Source organism: Anguilla anguilla, chromosome 3, assembly GCF_013347855.1.
Source record: "Anguilla anguilla isolate fAngAng1 chromosome 3, fAngAng1.pri, whole genome shotgun sequence".
Taxonomy (NCBI): domain Eukaryota; kingdom Metazoa; phylum Chordata; class Actinopteri; order Anguilliformes; family Anguillidae; genus Anguilla; species Anguilla anguilla.
Genome location: NC_049203.1, coordinates 9227995 through 9244967, shown reverse-complemented (window position 1 = coordinate 9244967; position 16973 = coordinate 9227995). Strand labels below are relative to the sequence as shown.

Below are 16973 nucleotides of genomic sequence, written 5' to 3'. Positions count from 1 at the left end.
GGTGAAATAAACAGTTTACCAGTTATATGGCGTAACATCATCAATATTGCCACCAGCCACAGGAAGTTTAATCCGCAAAAAAATCCACAAATCTTCCCCATATATGAGCTCCGGACAAAAGTTTCTTCTTGGAGTTTGAATCAAATTACAAGGTTTTGGTGAGATACACTAGAACATTCTTTCTGCTGTCAGGGTGTTTTGGAGAAAAAAAATATGACAATAAAACCAAGACCTACCAATATCAATATTGCACAGATGTTACAGCAGTAAATTTACCCTAGTTTGCGCACGACTCTTACTGTGATACTGCATATTTCCTAGAGGAAATAAATACATTTTTCACTCTGAATATACAATTTCAGTCATGAGTACTTTTCAGAAGTTACAGGATTCTGGGAGTATAATGCTGACAAAGAACAATAGGTACAGCCAAAAAAGAGGAATAGTGCAGAGGAATTTATTTACCAACATGGACCCCTATGTGGATAGATGCACTCCTATCGTGCTTTGCTGGTGGAATGTAGCTGTACAAATAGCCCTGCAAGCACAGCAGTTCTATTGTGCTGCTTAAGAATGTACACAACATTATCAGTCACGGAAGTGTTGGAGAAGTAAAAAATTGTGCAAATGTGCAAAAATATTAAGGCCGGGGGGGGGGGGGGGGGGGGTGGTCCAGGGGGGGTTGTGATCACCTGGGAGCTGAAGTGAACATATTAAGTGGAAGAATGCAAAACAAAGCAAAACAATGCTCAACAAAGCTGTAAACTCTACAGTGTCTGGTGTAATGAAAGTGGCGCCAGAGACCCAACACGAACAACACTGAATATCACTAGCTAACAAAAAAAGGAAACAAATTGAAGATATTTTTTTGCACTAATAGTCTGAGCATATTTACCCAGCATGTACAGGGCTGCTGGTGGTGATCAGATGGCTGCTCTGTGCCTGTGATGTGAGAATGGTGACATCAGCCGGTGTAAATCCACATCCTCCTCTCTGAGCGGGAAATACATAGAGATGTGCAAAAAGAGAGAGAGAGAGATCCAGTAGGAAATAATTTGTCAAAAATTTTTTCAAAACACTTCAGCAATAACCAGAATATATCAAGCAACCCAAAGGGATATTCAGTCTGTGTGCATACGTAAGACATGTGCCACATTTGGCGATTCAAATCTCTTTCATATCTGGTAGTGATGTCTGTAGTGATTAAATGTTGTCACCGCTGTGGCTTCTCAATCAGTAAGTCACAGACACATACTCAAAATGAGTGAAGAACAGTAAAGTAGGACACCTCCGTATGGCCGTTCCTTTCAGCTGTAGTCAAGAACATTCCAGGCAAAAGTTTATATCTGCAAAATGTCCCCTTCATTTTGAAGACATGATGAAAATATATTTGGTTCAAAAATAGAAATAAGAATAAATGAATGACTTCATATTGCCAATTATTCTTCAGAGATGTGTCTGTGTCGACTGCTTTGTTCAGCATTTGAAAATATTTTGAGTATGACCTGCCCCCTTGTGGTAAAAAAAATTAACTGAAATGTAGCTGCGCTTGAAACATGTTAGGCGATCTGGAAAAATCAAGCATGTCACAGTGCTGACACATGTCAATGAAAGAATCAGTGTTATATCAGTTCATGTTTAGTTTGTTGTAGAATTATTCTAGAACTAGATGGCCCGATTGTTCAACCATAAACCTAGAACCATAAGCACTTCCTGTTGAAATTAAATGTCGCCATTTTGGCTCAAGTTGTTTTGCTACCTCAAATGTTCACTTCCTGTCTTGCACGGTGCCAAAGACATCTCGTGACCTATGGATTGATCTCGTTTCACGGAAGCGGCTAGTGCGGGAGCGGAGCTGTCTGACGAAACCGCAATGGAGCCCGGTTGAATGTGGTAGCGACTTTAGCGAGATATGGACCATTTTAGTGTAGTTTAATTTAACTTACTTGATGCCCAAAACCAAAAGCCCGAGCACTAAACAATATGTGGAGAATACAAGGGCTCGTATGCAGAGGTGAGCAGTGCATGTACATTTGAAAATACTGCAACGTTAGAATACAGTTAAGTTAGCTAACCAGCTAGCTAAATTCATTACAGTTATCGATAGTTTGACATTACAGTTATTTATACATTGGTTCTCGTACAGTATACTTAATCTACTTATGCTAGCTAGAGTTTCCAAATATTTATTATTTGCTGTACGCGTTTACGAATTTAGTTAGATGTATCAATAGCCAGTTTGGTACCAAGGAATCCATCATCTTCTGTTTGTTTTCCTTGGAGATTTACACTCAACATAACTTACCTATCGATAACCATTAATGAGCCTCTAATGTTGACACTACGACTGTAGCAACGTATTGATTGAGCAGGAATTGTCCTTTATTGAGTAGTTACAAATCATTTATGGTTTTTGCCCTTGGTTGTTCAATTAAAAAATAAAATAAAAACATCAGAAGCAGCCATGCTTTAATGCAAGACCATGTACTCTGCTAACGTTAAATTAACTAATGTTAGTATTTCGATTATTTTATTGCTTACGAATTAAAGTTAACCGTGTTTCTGAAGCTAGCTAGTTGTTTTTTTTTTCGCTCGAATTTGACCTCCAGCAGTTGTCAATGACAGGTCTTGGGGGTGGCTATCGTTATTCTTCATTGCATTCCTAAGTGTGAATGCCTCTCCAGATATAACTCAGCGAAATGTTGCATTGGAAACTCAGAAATGTGCTAGCCGGCTGTTACGACTGGATACGCACACGCCTAGTTATTTAGCGGCGGTAGTTTTAACTCCGTGGTAAGTAAAACCGCCCAGTGCCTTATATTTAGGCAGCAAATTAATTTTTGTTTAAGATACCCGTGCTTCACGAAATGAGGCTTCCCATCAAATATAAAGATTGTTATATTTGGTGAAGATAACTTTTTACGTTTCTCACCGTGTTCCAGTTCTGAGCCGCTACCACGCCAACGCACCTCTGCGCATCACCCAGGGTCACCACCACGTTGAGGATGACGTTCGCGGCAGCTCCACGGTTCTGTCCACCGGTCTGCTTCCGCCAGACAGCAGGTGCAGTCTGCTGGCCGTCGGCCGTACAACCCACTTAACCACCTAGTCTTACTGGCCAGTTGCAGTAGGACTATTCCGACAAGGTCTGGATCGCAGATACTCCTCCGCGACGCAGATACTCCTCCGCAACGCTAATTATTAGCCGAGAAGACATTATAAAAATGCAAAGAGAACATTTCCTTTTCACAGCTGACAGATGCAGTGTTACTGTACAATACGGGCCGCTGAACACTATTTTATTCGCTAAATGTTTGCACAGCGGGATCGAGTAACATGTAAGGTTTGAAGATTATGCTGGCCAAAGCTTTCATGGAAAAAATCCAAAATACATATCCCTTGGGCATCTTGTAGTAACATAATGATGTTAACTTATTTTTCGCCTGTGTATATATATATATATATATATATATATATATATATATATATATAAGAGCATGTGGCACATTCACACTTCTCACAGACTACTTACAGGAATACATTTTAAAACACTTCGACAAGAAAGGTTCTTATAGAATAGACCTCAGTAATGAAACAAAAAAGTAGCATACAAACTCATTGCAGTTCCAAACATTCGATCCGAGGGCTTCCCTTTCTGTTGATACACACATGCCGTTTAAGCATTCTTCATAAAATCTGTAATTTGTGAAAATTTGCTTGACTGTTTTTGCAAAGGGTAGGGGGTAACTCCTTGGTGGATGAATGTCTATGGTATGCATGCTTTGGGAACGGTTCTAGTTCTAACCAGTTCTCTCTTCCTTCAGCTCACAGGCTGGAGGAAATGGGGAGAGGCAGAGGAGGAAAAGAACTTCGCAGTTCTGCCACTCTGGTCTGCCCCGTTACACCGCCCTGGATGCTGTGGGATGGGTAAGGACCCAGACGGGCAACATGCACCGCCTCTGTACTTTTTCACCCGTGGACAACGCAGGCCCGAACACAAGTCAATTTTGCGGCATATTATCATGGACAAGTTGTTCTCATTCTGCTAACACTTTATGCAGTGGCGAAACTGAACTGTTATGATGATGGAGATTATGGCGACACAGAGGTTAACACATTCTAATGCTTAATTTGAATGCTGTTTGACTGTGCTGGAGCAGAGATGGTGCATGATGGTTGTGATTACGATGATGATGATGATTACTGGGGGGGGGGCGTGTCTCTGGCAGGGTGTGGCTGCTATGCTCCTCATGCAGATCTGCAGGAGGATCCACTCCCAGTTCTCCTCTGTGAGCGAGGCGAATCCCTCCCCAGGACTGCACAGGGAGGCGAACCTGCTGCGGAGGTGTGGCTACAGAGTTCTGCAGGAGATCTGTGAGTTCCAGTTATTAAGCACATGCAGAACAGGATTCATTCTTGTTACCAAACGCTTATGACCACAGATTCTCTTCCAGTGACTCCAGTCCACAGTTACACTTAGAGGTGCATAGAAATCTTTGTTGTTTATGCTTTATACAGGTCAGTGTACCACAGCCGGATGAGATTACACTGTTGTTTAATATGTCTGTCAGCTGTACCTCTGTTGGGTTTGCCACTCTTTGTGACTTTATAATAATCTGCGTGTGGGTGTGTGCGCACGTGTGTGTGTGTGTGTGTGTGTGTGTAGTGTGCCGAGAGGACGTCCTGCCCAGAGGGATTCCTGTGAATTGCCTTGGGAGCGTGAAGGCCATCCAGGGCAGCAGCAGTGGCAGTTCTGTTGGCCACACCCACTCGACAGAAGACTCCACCCCCTCTCTCACAGAGAATGAGTCTTTGAGCAATGACTCTGCCCAATCAGGTAGGGATAATGTCATTTTGTAAATAGAAAAAATGTAAACATATACTCTTGACATTTTACTTTGTTTATTTTAGTCGCTATGTTTAAATCCTGAAAGTATCATGAAAAGAGTGGAAAAGAATGAAAAACATTATTATGACCTGTGGCATTGTGTTTATGAAGCTCTTATCTCAGTGTTGCAGACTTTTAGCATTCTTTTTTAGCCAAAGAAACTTACAGAGGCTGCATTTAAGGTGGCTAAAAAACCACAACGAGAGCTTGATATAACTGAAGCTACAGTGAAATCAGTACGATCTGTCTTGTGCTTCCTCACACAGGGGAGACCCTGTCCTCTTCAGAATGTGATCCCAAAGACACCAGTCCCTCTCAAAACCCCAAAGATAAAGCTAAGGTGACTCTTCACTTTCCAGAATAGAAGCTTTATTATTTGTTTTGTCTCTCCAACCCACGTCATAGTTTTTACTGAGATTGAATGTATTTTTCCCAGAATCCTCTCTGCCCGGAGGACGAGGAGCTGTCGAGTGCAGCAAACAACCTGAAGCAAACTGCAGATTCCAGTGTGCCTGTCATTCTGAATATTATCGGTAACTACTCAAGCACTGCTCTTGCGAACAAAAAAATCACACTGGGCTCACGTATACCCCTGAAACAGTGTACACTGGGTTCATGTGTACCCCTGAATCAGTGTACACATGTCTCTTCCAGGGATTTATGTTTTGATTCTTACTCCTTAGCCAGATTTAACACCGTTTTACGTGGGATGAAATCCAATAGAGTCTGGTTCCTTGGTTTGTAATTACATCTATTCTATTGTTGAATAGACTGCTGAGTCATTGTTGCAGGGGGGGGGGGCGGCAGGGGGGAATCGCCTTGCAGAAAAGCCTTGCTTCAGTGCATCGCCTCTCCCCTGCGCTCTGCAGGCATAGAGAATGCTAAGAGCGGAGACTACCAGGCGGCTTTCTCCTGCTTCCTGGCTTCTGCCCAGCACGGTTACAGCAAAGCGCAGTTCAACGTGGGAGTCTGCTACGAGAAGGGAAGAGGAGTCCGGACAGACAAGGACAAGGCAAGCCATCCGCTGCTAGTGTCTGAACGTATCAATTTAAAGAGACGGGTGGGACTGGACAGAAGGTCAAGTTGTAAAATGTAAAGGAATTCATTTTGTCCCTTACAGTCATCTGTTGTTGATGGCCACTTGTGAAATGTGTTTTGATGGGCCACTTGGTTTCCAGTCCTGTTGAATTTAACAGTAGTGTGGAGCAGTGGTCAGAGCAGTCGAGTGGAGCAGTGGTCAGGGCAGCCTTTTTGGAGCAGCGGTCAGAAAGGTAGTGTGGAGCAGTGCCTGGACAAGTGTTAAGTACCCTAACCAGAATTTATTTGCCTGTCTCAGGCCGCCCAGTTCTATCATCAGGCTGCAACGGGCGGACACAGTCAGGCCATGTACCGTTACGCCAAGTACCTCCTGACCTCTAGGGGTCAGCAGAGCGCAGAGGATACGCACACGGCCATCGGGCTGCTAGAGGGCGCTGCAGCCTCTGGAGTGAGAGAGGTGAGGGGTGGAGTTTCTTCATGTTTCTAATATCCCAACAAAAATGTTTTCAGTTTAAAATTAAGTCAAGTTACTTTCATATACAAAGCATATACTGTACTGTACACTGCAGTAAAACGTCTTTCCATTTCACTTATTCACTTAAGCATTGTTTGCACATGAGTTGAGAAATGAATAGCTTTCGTTAGACCTGAGTGTCTTCTTATTTTTGTAGTGTGCAGACAGCGTTTTTCTTTGTATTGTGCAATTATTTGGCTCCATGCACCTGCACAAGAACTCTTTACTCCTGTTTGGGGGGGAGATGTGTTGAATGTGAACTGGGGGATTTGGGGGCTTGGGGGGGTCATCATATAACTTGGCCCTGTGTTACGTGGAGTCTCTACAGTGTACAGTCTGTTGTGTGAAGCCTGTGCCTTTTGCCTGAGAATACAGTACTGCAGCTGTTTGTGTGTGCTTCCTCAGGCCCAGGCTTACCTGGGGGTCCTGTATTCCCAGGAGTCTCTGAGAGACGAACAGAAAGCCGTCGCCTACCTGAGAATGGCGGCAGAGAACAGGGTGAGCGCCCGAAACCGTGACAGGGAGGAGGAGGCTTACGGAGAGCAGTAACACACAGACACACACCCACAAGTGCATTTTCCAGGACAACTCATTGTTTTCCAGGACATTTTGGCAATTTTTTTCTATTTTCCATGACTTTTCAATGACTGGAAAACTGCATCAGAAAATTACAGGTTTTGTAGGATGAATGAGAACCCTGTTCCATAGACTTCTCTGCAGCCACCCACTCCTCCCCCAGTTGACTGTACCAGGGTCAGTGTTATGAGAGAGTGTGTTTTTAATGAACAAGTATCTGCAGGACTCAGCCAGCTGTACCTGGGTCAGTGTTATGAGGGAGTGTGTTTTTAATGAGCATGTATGTCTGCAGGACTCAGCCAGCTGTACCTGGGTCAGTGTTATGAGGGAGTGTGTTTTTAATGAGCATGTATGTCTGCAGGACTCAGCCAGCTGTACCTGGATCAGTGTTATGAGAGAGTGTGTTTTTAATGAGCATGTATCTCTGCAGGACTCGCTCAGCCAGCTGTACCTTGGTCAGTGTTACGAGTGGGGCTTCGGGGTGCAGCAGTGCTTCAGGACTGCTGTGGGTCTGTATCAGCAGGCGGCCAAAGCCGGGAACCAGCAGGCCCTGAACATCCTCTCGACCCTCTACTCTACAGGTGAGTGTACACTGCCTCTTGTGTACCTGTTCATACTCACAGAAAGTACACTAGCTCCTGTACAACTGTTCATACTCACAGGAACTACGTTACCTCCTGTACAACTGTTCATACAGAATCTACACTATCTCCTGTGCAGGTATTTCGTACTGAAAGCAGACAGGCTACTGCATGAAGTATAGTGACCTGCACCTTCTACTGTCAAGGGTTACAACACACAAAATGCATCTGTACCCAAGCAAGGTTCAGAACCCATAACCCTTATACAGCCCTGGACACAAAATACTTAACACCCAGACCACCTGCTTCAGAGGCTGCAACCATAATGAAAATGTGCAGTGGAGTAAATGTAGTTCTGTCTGTCTGACTGTCGGTCTGTCTGTCTTCCTCAGGCAGCAGAGCCCCTGAGGATGCTGCTCTGCGCTCGATCCGCTCCGCCCCGTGCTTCTCCGTGGGCGACGCCCTCCAGCTCCGCCTCCACCCCGCCCTCTCCAACCTGGAGCCCGGCCCCCCTTTTCAGCCCCTCCCCCACTCCTGGAGCACGGGCAGCTTCTTGGCACAGTCCCTCCCCAGCAGCGGCGGCGGCCTGCTCTCCGAGGGGGAGAGGACAGGGGGGAGCCCGCTGCTGCCCAATTCTCGCCCCTGTAGGTGGACAATAGGATTCGGTTAGCGGCCCAGCATTCATGGTGGGGACGGGAGTACCATAAATCACCCTGTCTTAGTTCATATCAGCCACAGAGGGCTTCATTCAGTCGGTATTGCATCTCTTATGGAATACGCATGCATGGATTACAATGGGGAACTGTTGTCTCTATAGTAGTCTCTTTGGCAATGAGTAACGTGCTGGTTGTGCAGATGGATTACCCGCTGCATTCGATGGCTTAGCCATTACACTTCTGGGTACAGAGCGCAGTATTCACCAGACATGGTGTCCGGCCTCATTCACGGGCAGTAGGTAATGCTAAAGTCCACCAGGGTTTCAAATGGCTAATCCTTTGAGAAGTGTTGGGGATCAGCAATTAGCATAAAAATGTTCTTGGGGAGAACAGAGGGGCACCGCAGGTCCGGGATGAATGTCCAGGGTGCAGGGTTTACAGAGAGAGGGTTTCACAAGAGAGGTCGCCGTGAGGGAGAAATATGGCAGCCGCACAATAATTACAGCCCTTTGTGTCCCGCTCACATTAATGACTTTGAGCTACTTTTCAAGAGCCTTTTGACCAGACTTCACTCCCACCTGCAATGCACTTACAATGGAGGCTTGGTGTGAAGGCTGTTTTATTTTTAGCCTGTTTAAATGGTGGCCAGCGTGTGGGAGTGTCTGGCCCAAAGCTGTGAGTAGGCGGACGTCTGTCTTTGCCACTTTTAAAGATTTATTTTTTCCTTTTGTTTGAATCGCTGGTGTCCGTACTTCGCTCTCCTCCTGTTGCTGAGCCTTAGCGGAGGGGAGCCGCCATTTTGAATGTGCCTTTTTACGGTGACAGCCCGGCTTTTTAGAGAACCATTCAGTCAAGTCCAAGGAAAGTTTTGTATTTAGAAATGAGCTATGGGGCGACATAGCTCAGGAGGTAAGACCGATTGTCTGGCAGTCGGAGGGTTGCCGGTTCAAACCCCGCCCTGGGCATGTCGAAGTGTCCTTGAGCAAGACACCTAACCCCTAACTGCTCTGGCGAATGAGAGGCATCAATTGTAAAGCGCTTTGGATAAAAGCGCTATATAAATGCAGTCCATTTACCATTTACCAAGCTATGGCAGCAAGAAACTAACGACCCTGAACATTTCAAGACAGTTACTGTTCATATTTTTTAAGCTTTTATCAAGGTGGCAGATTGTTCCTGAGCTATTAAGAGTGTGCTTCTCACGCTGGCCATCTGTGCCAAATTATTTTTATGTTCTGGTGATGGACAGTTACTGTGGGTCTTGAGACAAAAATGCTACTTTTGAGAATTTGACAGAGTTGAAATGAGTGCATGAATAAAAAAAACCATGTAGGTTACAACTCATTAGTTTAGCTAATAAATGGGATTGTACTTTTACTGTTAAGTATTACTACCTTAAATTTCTTTCTTTGTTTCTCAGAATAGTCTTCATAGACAAATGGGTGTGGTATTTTTGTGAAAGCAGTGTGCAGGTTGACTAAAGTAATAACTGAAGAACTACTGCTTTTTAACGCACAACGTGAATTCATTAATAAACAAGCTATTTTCTACCTTGACTGTGTGTGTGGGTGTGTGTTAACGGACAACGATATCTATAATTGGCTGGTAATCACAGTCATATTTTGACAAAAGGTAATGTCTTGATGTTTTTACTTGCTGCAACATTTACGACTTTTACGTGAAGCGTGTGGCGCATTCCTCGACTTGCCCAGAAATGTTTCTCATTGACAGGCGGCATTGGGAACCTAGTGACAAGCAGCTGTGCCAGCGAATGAACGGTGAAATCCTCGGGAATTCAATCAGTGCTCCTTCGAACATAACAGCGAAATAACCTAAAATGATTGGTCCAAAATGATTTTCCCTATAACGTGACAGATGCTCTAACCAACCAGTAAATTGCTCAGGAAAATCCGCGAAATCGGACTAGTATCTGGGTCAAACCTATTTTTATACAAGTCTATGGGTCAAACTGGCTATCGTGGGTTTTGCCTTCGCTCTGTTTGAGTACTTGTACCCTTAAGGTTGCCTAGATACGACTAGAAGTCTAGTGAATACTTACGCAAAACGTCTTTAAAGGCACAATAAAACAAAGTAACGTTGGGCTAGCTGACTACTTAAAAACTTTCTGTAGCTAACTTTAAATACCATTCGCTAATACACTATTTACTGAGCTAATGTATGTTGACGTTAGTTGGCGTTGTTTCAGCTCGCCATGTGGTACTGACAGGTAGGCGAGAAAAGCGGCAACCGCTAAAGAGACCAGGTGAAAATGAAATCTGACAGTTGTTTCTGACAATGTAACATTAAGGCAACCCATAACCTCAGTTGATGCGTTAAAAGAAGTTATTTGTACGTGCATGTAAACCTAAATGTTTTGCTAAGGCGAGCTAAGATTACCTAGCTCCACAAGGTGTGTAACGTATCGTTAGCTTTATAGGACAGTACAACTGTCAAGGATTTGCACTTCGTGGTAAGTAAAAAAAATATCGTTATTTTCTTAACCTATATAGCTAACTATATCACCTCCAAGCTTAACTATATGTTCAACCCTACTTAACAGTCCTGAGTTTTTACGTTTCAGAATTACTAGCTACCTGCCATGGCCTTCACTGCTGCTAGATTAGCTGCTTGACATGATTCATCGAAACTATGACTAACATCTGAGATGCAATCGTACGTTACAGTAAAACATCACCATTTACCCTTACCTGGTCCTCGGTTTTACCTGGACTATATAACGTTAGATGTGCGTTGTGCAGCCGTTTAGATGTTTAAGACCTAACATGATCGTTGACATTTTGTACCGCTGCTATCCTGTCCGCACAAGTTGCTCTACGTTTGTCGATCAGTGGGTGGATGGATTGGTTCATGTGGAGGTATTTTTGTAGCAAAAGTAACAAATTTGTAGAATGGATAAACAAATCTGGAATGGTTTCACAAATTTGTAGAATGGATACACAAATCTGTAAATAGTTTCACAAGTCTCTAGAACAGATTCACAAATATGTTCAATGGATTAAAAAAATCTGTAAATTAATGTGAGAATACATGCAAGAACAGTTGTGAAATTGTAGCAACAACAAAATGTAAGTTTTCTAAAGTAATGAATGTTAGTTGGTATAACTTGACCTCAAAATGTAAATTTCTAAAATGAATGTTTTTATGTTGTTTTGGTACAACTGTATGAAGTATGCAATTATAATTTTAAAAAATCATTTTTGTTCATTTTAAACTAACACATTTACTGAATAAATATCTCAGAGCAATTTCAGGATTTAATTGAATTGTATTATACATCAATTTTGCTATGTTTTATATAGTGGTATATGTTTTAAATAAATTTTTTCTTTGGACTTTAGTACATCATCATTGGAAAAAATGATGCGCCTTTGACCTCCACCCCCACCTCCTCGACTGGCAGGGCTGGCAGACTTTGAGTGTCTAAAAAGCCATCTAGCATTTAGGATGCATTCTGTCTTTTGTGCTAAAATATCTGCAGTGTAAAATAACAAACACTGAGTTAAAATGGAAAGATGTAATTAATCATTTAAGGTGTAAGATCACAAATATGTCATTAGAATGTTCTTAACTGAACATTTTAATGCTGATGCAACAATCACTACTAGTAATTAAAAGCAATGGAGTTCTAGAACACTGACTTAGAATTTTGAAAAAAGACATACCAAAAAACCTACTTTTCAAAGGATTAATTGGAGGCAATTATGTTACTGGAGCCTTGTTTCTGCTTGTCCTCCTTTAGCTTCGCCGGTCCCATCGTTTCATCATGTGGCTCCTGGCCATTTCACTGCCGTTGCTCCCAGTGATTATCGTCACGGTGACTCGTTACTGGGGCGGGCTGGGAGCCTTGTACCGGCACCTCCTGCGCGTGACGCCCAGGCTGCCATGGCGACCGGCCGTGTGCGCGCGGAGTGCCCACGGCTTCGTGTTCCAGAACTGCACTCACGGCCGGCCCGAGAGCGTCCTGGAGACCTTCCACCTGTACGCCCGGACCCACCCCTCCCTCAGCCTGGGTCCAGAAAGAGGTGAGCGGTGTGACTGGGAGCCCGTTAATCACGTCCTCCCCAAATGCAGCTCCGCTCACACAGCGCTGGCCGGTTCACAGATGGGACGATAGTTCTGGCAGGAGCACACCTTCCCTCCTGTCGGGGCTGTAAATCAGCCGCTCGTCTAAAGCAGAGCACCTCATCTCACAGGCCTTGCATTCAGAAGGCTATCCAGCTCTAATCTAAACCACCAAACACACCCGTAACTGGGGTTAACGGAGGCCAAATTAGCTATGTAAATACTGATTTGCTTAATCTGATAGTCGCGGTTCACTGGGAATATGGTTTAATAGCATTATGAAGCACTGTGGTCCTCCAGGACCGGGAATGAGAAGCCCTCCGTGAGGGGCTGGTTGCCCTGGCGATTTACCTGGGTTAAGTGGAGGCATGTGGTGCTGTCATTCCTTCCTGTATTGATGGCACATGCGTAGAGGACTCAGGTGCTGTACCTGAGCCGGAGGAGCATGCTCATGTGTGCGCAGGTGAGCTTCTGGACAAGGTGGTGCAGCGAGTGGCTCCGACGTGGGCGTTGGAGTTGGGCACGCACTGCGGGTACGCGTCTGTCCGGATCCTGCGGCTGCTGCCCCCTACAGGCCGGCTGCTGACAGTGGAGCACGACGCCACCACCGCTGATTTTGGAGAGGAAGTCATTCTGGTGGCTGGATTTAAACACTCACAGGTATAGACCACACCCAACACACCCCTTCACCACAGAGACTGTTCAAACACTCACAGGTATAGACCACACCGAGCAAACACCTGCACCTGCTCACCACAGGGACTGTTCAAATATTTACAGGTATAGACCATACCCAGCACATCCATGTACCTGCACACCACAGAGAATATTTACTGGTATAGACCACACGTATAGACTGTGTTCCCTTGGCAGTTCCAGCTGCTGACGTGCCCGTCGAAGGACGCCATCCCTCGCCTGCGCGCCCACGTGGGGGCGGAGCTCCTGCAGCTGGTGCTGATGGACCACGACGCGGGCCAGTACCTGCCCGACCTGCTGGCCCTGGAGCGGGAGGGCCTGATTGGCCCCGGCTGCGTCCTGCTCTTCAGCGACGCCCACCTCCCCGCCGCGCGCGGCCTCTTGGAGCACGTCGCCGGCAGGCCCCAGCAGTACACCACCCGCCGCCAGGTACACGGCCTGCTGGAGCTGCAGCGCCACCCGCTGGCCACTCCCGCTCCTCAGAGCAGCGCGCAGGACCCGTCGCTATCTGACTGACGTTCACTGCTGCTGCTGTTAGCCGTTCTTTAACGCTACCTTTACCCTGCAGTTGGGGTTTTTTTTACTCCATGTTGTATTTGTGTGTCTGGAACGTTGCGGCATTCTGACACGGCATGCGTGCGCACGTTGGCAGAGACGCCTTTATTGCTTGTCGGTAGGCAGGCTACGGATGGCAACAAACAAACCATGAACGTTTAAATTTGGCCTTCGGGCTTTTTATTTTTCCCTGGTAATAAAGCCAAGATCTCAGGTATCTGAGTGTCATTGATGGATTATCTCGTCAGAGATTTATTTGTTTCAGTGTCTTCCTTCTGATTTTGCCGGTAAAGAAACCCCCCCCCCCCACACAATGATATGAAGCATGTTATTTTGGCATGAGTCTACTGCGGTTTTTTATTTTTTCCTCCGTACATATGTTTACTGATTATGTCATTTTCCAGTACTGTGATTGTCTTTTCAAAGAAAGGCTGAAATATTGCACTCGGGTATGCAATCCGGGCACATGCATCCTGAAACTGATACGTTCCACATATGTTGTATAAACCAAAGTTAAATGTATCAGATTCCACTTGACTCTTTGCCATTCAGAAAATTAAGCAGTAAAGCATATCTTTACTGGCCCTTTCAAAAAAATAGATTTATGTTAATTGAAAACAATATGAAAAGTGTAGAATTAGTTCTCTTTATGCAGTCTGGAATCTCTCAAGGTAATGTACATGTTCTCTGTTAAATAAATATCTCAAGCCTTGCTATGTATAACTTAAGAAAAATGTATGATTTTTCTGACATAGCAATCGTGTCATGTTTTGAGTATTTAATCCAGTGTCCACCAGGGGGCACTTCAGGCTCATATACTCCACTAATCTTCCTCAGGCTGTATGTGCTTCCTCAGGTCTGCTTCAGAGGGACCATTTGTTCACTTCTATCCAACTTCAGCATTTTTAATAGGAAGTGACATTTTGATCAATCAAAAAAATCAATGGTTAAAATGTGAAAATAACCCCACCAGTTCAAAACTTGATTAACATCAATATCTTGTGCCCTATATAGCATTCTTGTTATCAGTGGATTAACATACTATATTTGTGGTAAAATTTCAGGTTTATAATTTGCCTGCTGTTAGCATCGTCGTTGTAGATTAATGCAATCTCAGAAGGGCGTGTAATCCGAAACATTATGTGTGTGTGAATGAACTGAAGAGGAAGAAGCCGCCATTGTGTGGTAATTTTATTAAAAAGTTATGTACAAAGTGCTCTCAGTTTGGTTTATGGCACAACAGAACATCCTGCATTATATGGTTTCCCTCCCTACCCCCTCACAGAAAAATATTCCTCCCTTAAATCAATAATTTATGAAATTTACAGCTCCTAGTCCACTTGGAGCCTCAAGCCTACCATCAGCTGAAAAAATGTATTTACTCTTTTGAAGGTATTCCATGTATTGCATGTATGTATCCATATGTATATGGATATATATATGAATATGAATATGCTATTGTTTGAAGTAGTATTTATGAGAGTTTTTTTTTTTTTTTTTTTTTTTTTTTTTTAATCAACAGAATACCTAAAACAATCTGCTGTGGCACGTCACTTTTGCCACTCCCTTCATTCATGTTGAGTCCGGCACTTGGGAAGTTTGTGAGGACCACCGTGGCCTACTGTTGCCGAAATCTCACACGCTTGGGAGCAGGGGGGGGGCATCCGCGATGGATGTCGCTTTGTCTCTGAAAACAAAAGCGTGGCTTCCTCTGCAGCGCAAACATTTGATTCATGAGGAAACGTGTCATACGTGTTCACAATGGCAGCTGAGCGTCCGGATCCCAGCCAGAGTTTACGCTTCAGTCTGGACAGCCACGTTTTCACAGGAGCAACACTTATGCGACACGTGCGATACCAGCATCTGTAGGATAGCAGACCGTCCATCTCTTGTCTCAAAGAGGGAGGAGCCTAAAGAATGAGGCATCGCATTCATGGGAGATGAAGTTCTTTTCTCAACACTTTTGGCTCAACCTCAAGTCTTTGGTCAATTAGGAGGTAACCAGCTGCTAAAATTCCTACACATTCCTAACCTGTTCCAGACAGGGCAGGTCAGATGTTTGATCGCTCCTGAAGTGGGTGTTTTTAGGGGAGGGGAGAGTGGGAACCTACCCGGGGGGGGGGTCTATTTGTTCATTGGCAATCAGCTACCAAAGAGTCACAAAATAAAGCATGTGACTGCCATGGAGCCTAATGTAACCTTCCGGAAAGTTCTCGACTCCCCTTTCCCCTCAGTTCAGATGCTGGTTCTGGGAGTCCGGGCCGGAGCAGTGCATCGTGGGCGATCTTTTCTCGCCCCCTCCCGAGGGCCCGTCCAGGCCCAGGGAGCGCCGGTAGGCGGCCGAGAGGCGGTAGAGCACCTCAGCGGAGGTGCGGGGCTGGGCGTCGGCCTTCTGGGTGAGCAGCATCTCGAACAGGGTGCTGACCTCGGAGAGCAGGCTCCCCGGCAGCGGGCCGCCCTTCTCCGGGGTCTTCCCGAACGTGGAGAAGCTGGCGGAGTCCCCGGGGCCCTCCGCTGGGGGGCCCCGGCTGTCGAGGGACGCCGGCCCCTCGGGCACGAAGACGTTCTCGTGGTAGTCGGCGGCGAGGGGGAGGGACAGCCGCGCCATCCACTCCGGGTCCGGGAAGTCCGAAAACACGTCGTCTGCCGGAGAGAGAGGGAAGAGCAGTGAGGGGGGGGCGGGGTCAGAGGTCACTCACTGTGCATGGACAGGTAAAACTGCTTTCCTGTGAGCTGCCATTCTCAAAGCGGTAAGGAAGATGCACACGAACAAGCACAGAAAAAACCGTGCACAACACAACACAGCAGGACAAATAGCAGGCTGCTGTTGACCTCCCAAAACGAGTTGGCAAATACTGTAAGTGCTCGAAGACTGAGAATAACAGGAAAAAACAGATTTCAGGAAGCGCATTTTACAAATGGGCTTTTTCCTGTGATCTGTTTTCCCGAGCGATGAAAAAACCAACAACTGGAGGGTTTGCAGGTACACACGCACAAAGACAGCTGTTCATCGCAACAAAGTGGGGGGAAAAAGCAAGATCAATCTTTTTTTCCTGTAAAAGACTTGCCGAGAAAAGTAGGCCGAACAGTTGTGTTTGTTTGTGTTGTCTTCAGTGGGGGGAGATCTTAGCTACATCATTGCTCTCAGGGCTTATCTCCAAACACACATTTTCAACATTACAGAAATAATATTACAAGTGTTAATTTATGTTCCTTCATACCTAAGGCACATTTTAAAAATGTTTTAAACTTTAAAACTTTTAGCCAAGTTTTTAAGAATAAGAATATTCAGGCTATTATTCAACAAGTGAAGTGGAGGGGGTAAAAACATTTGAATACAGAGACAGAGAGCAAAAAAGCAACAGACGAGGAAAAGGTACAGCGAG

General features: G+C 45.1%; 3 protein-coding genes across 5 annotated transcripts in view; 2 read left to right on the top strand and 1 right to left on the bottom strand.

The window, feature by feature from the left end:
* Positions 1–1801: 1801 nt before the first annotated feature.
* On the top strand, positions 1802–9809 carry dele1 (DAP3 binding cell death enhancer 1). The gene is made up of 12 exons (XM_035411500.1): positions 1802–2014; positions 2943–3063; positions 3825–3927; positions 4230–4374; positions 4667–4837; positions 5155–5228; positions 5325–5421; positions 5758–5900; positions 6225–6383; positions 6846–6938; positions 7447–7597; positions 7990–9809. The coding sequence occupies exons 1-12, from the start codon at positions 1984–1986 to the stop codon at positions 8265–8267; spliced, it is 1566 nt and encodes a 521-aa protein (XP_035267391.1). The 5' UTR covers positions 1802–1983; the 3' UTR covers positions 8268–9809.
* Positions 9810–10056: 247 nt separating this feature from the next.
* LOC118223009 (transmembrane O-methyltransferase homolog) lies at positions 10057–13896 on the top strand. Of its 3 annotated transcripts, XM_035409050.1 has the most exons (5): positions 10057–10723; positions 10835–10926; positions 12014–12296; positions 12800–12996; positions 13210–13896. In XM_035409050.1, exons 3-5 carry the CDS (start codon positions 12038–12040, stop codon positions 13546–13548), a joined length of 795 nt encoding a protein of 264 aa, XP_035264941.1. In that variant the 5' UTR covers positions 10057–10723; positions 10835–10926; positions 12014–12037; the 3' UTR covers positions 13549–13896. The 3 variants fall into 3 exon arrangements, with proteins under 3 accessions (XP_035264941.1, XP_035264943.1, XP_035264940.1); XM_035409052.1 differs by lacking the exon at positions 10835–10926 and having other exon boundaries at positions 10058–10480; XM_035409049.1 differs by lacking the exon at positions 10835–10926 and having other exon boundaries at positions 10060–10723.
* Positions 13897–14763: 867 nt separating this feature from the next.
* The window catches only part of pcdh12 (protocadherin 12), a 12348-nt gene continuing 10138 nt past the window's right edge, over positions 14764–16973 (bottom strand). The window contains exon 4 of the mRNA XM_035409040.1: positions 14764–16230. Coding sequence (XP_035264931.1) covers positions 15818–16230 — 413 coding nt within the window. The 3' untranslated portion in view covers positions 14764–15817. The remainder of the gene's footprint in view (positions 16231–16973) is intronic.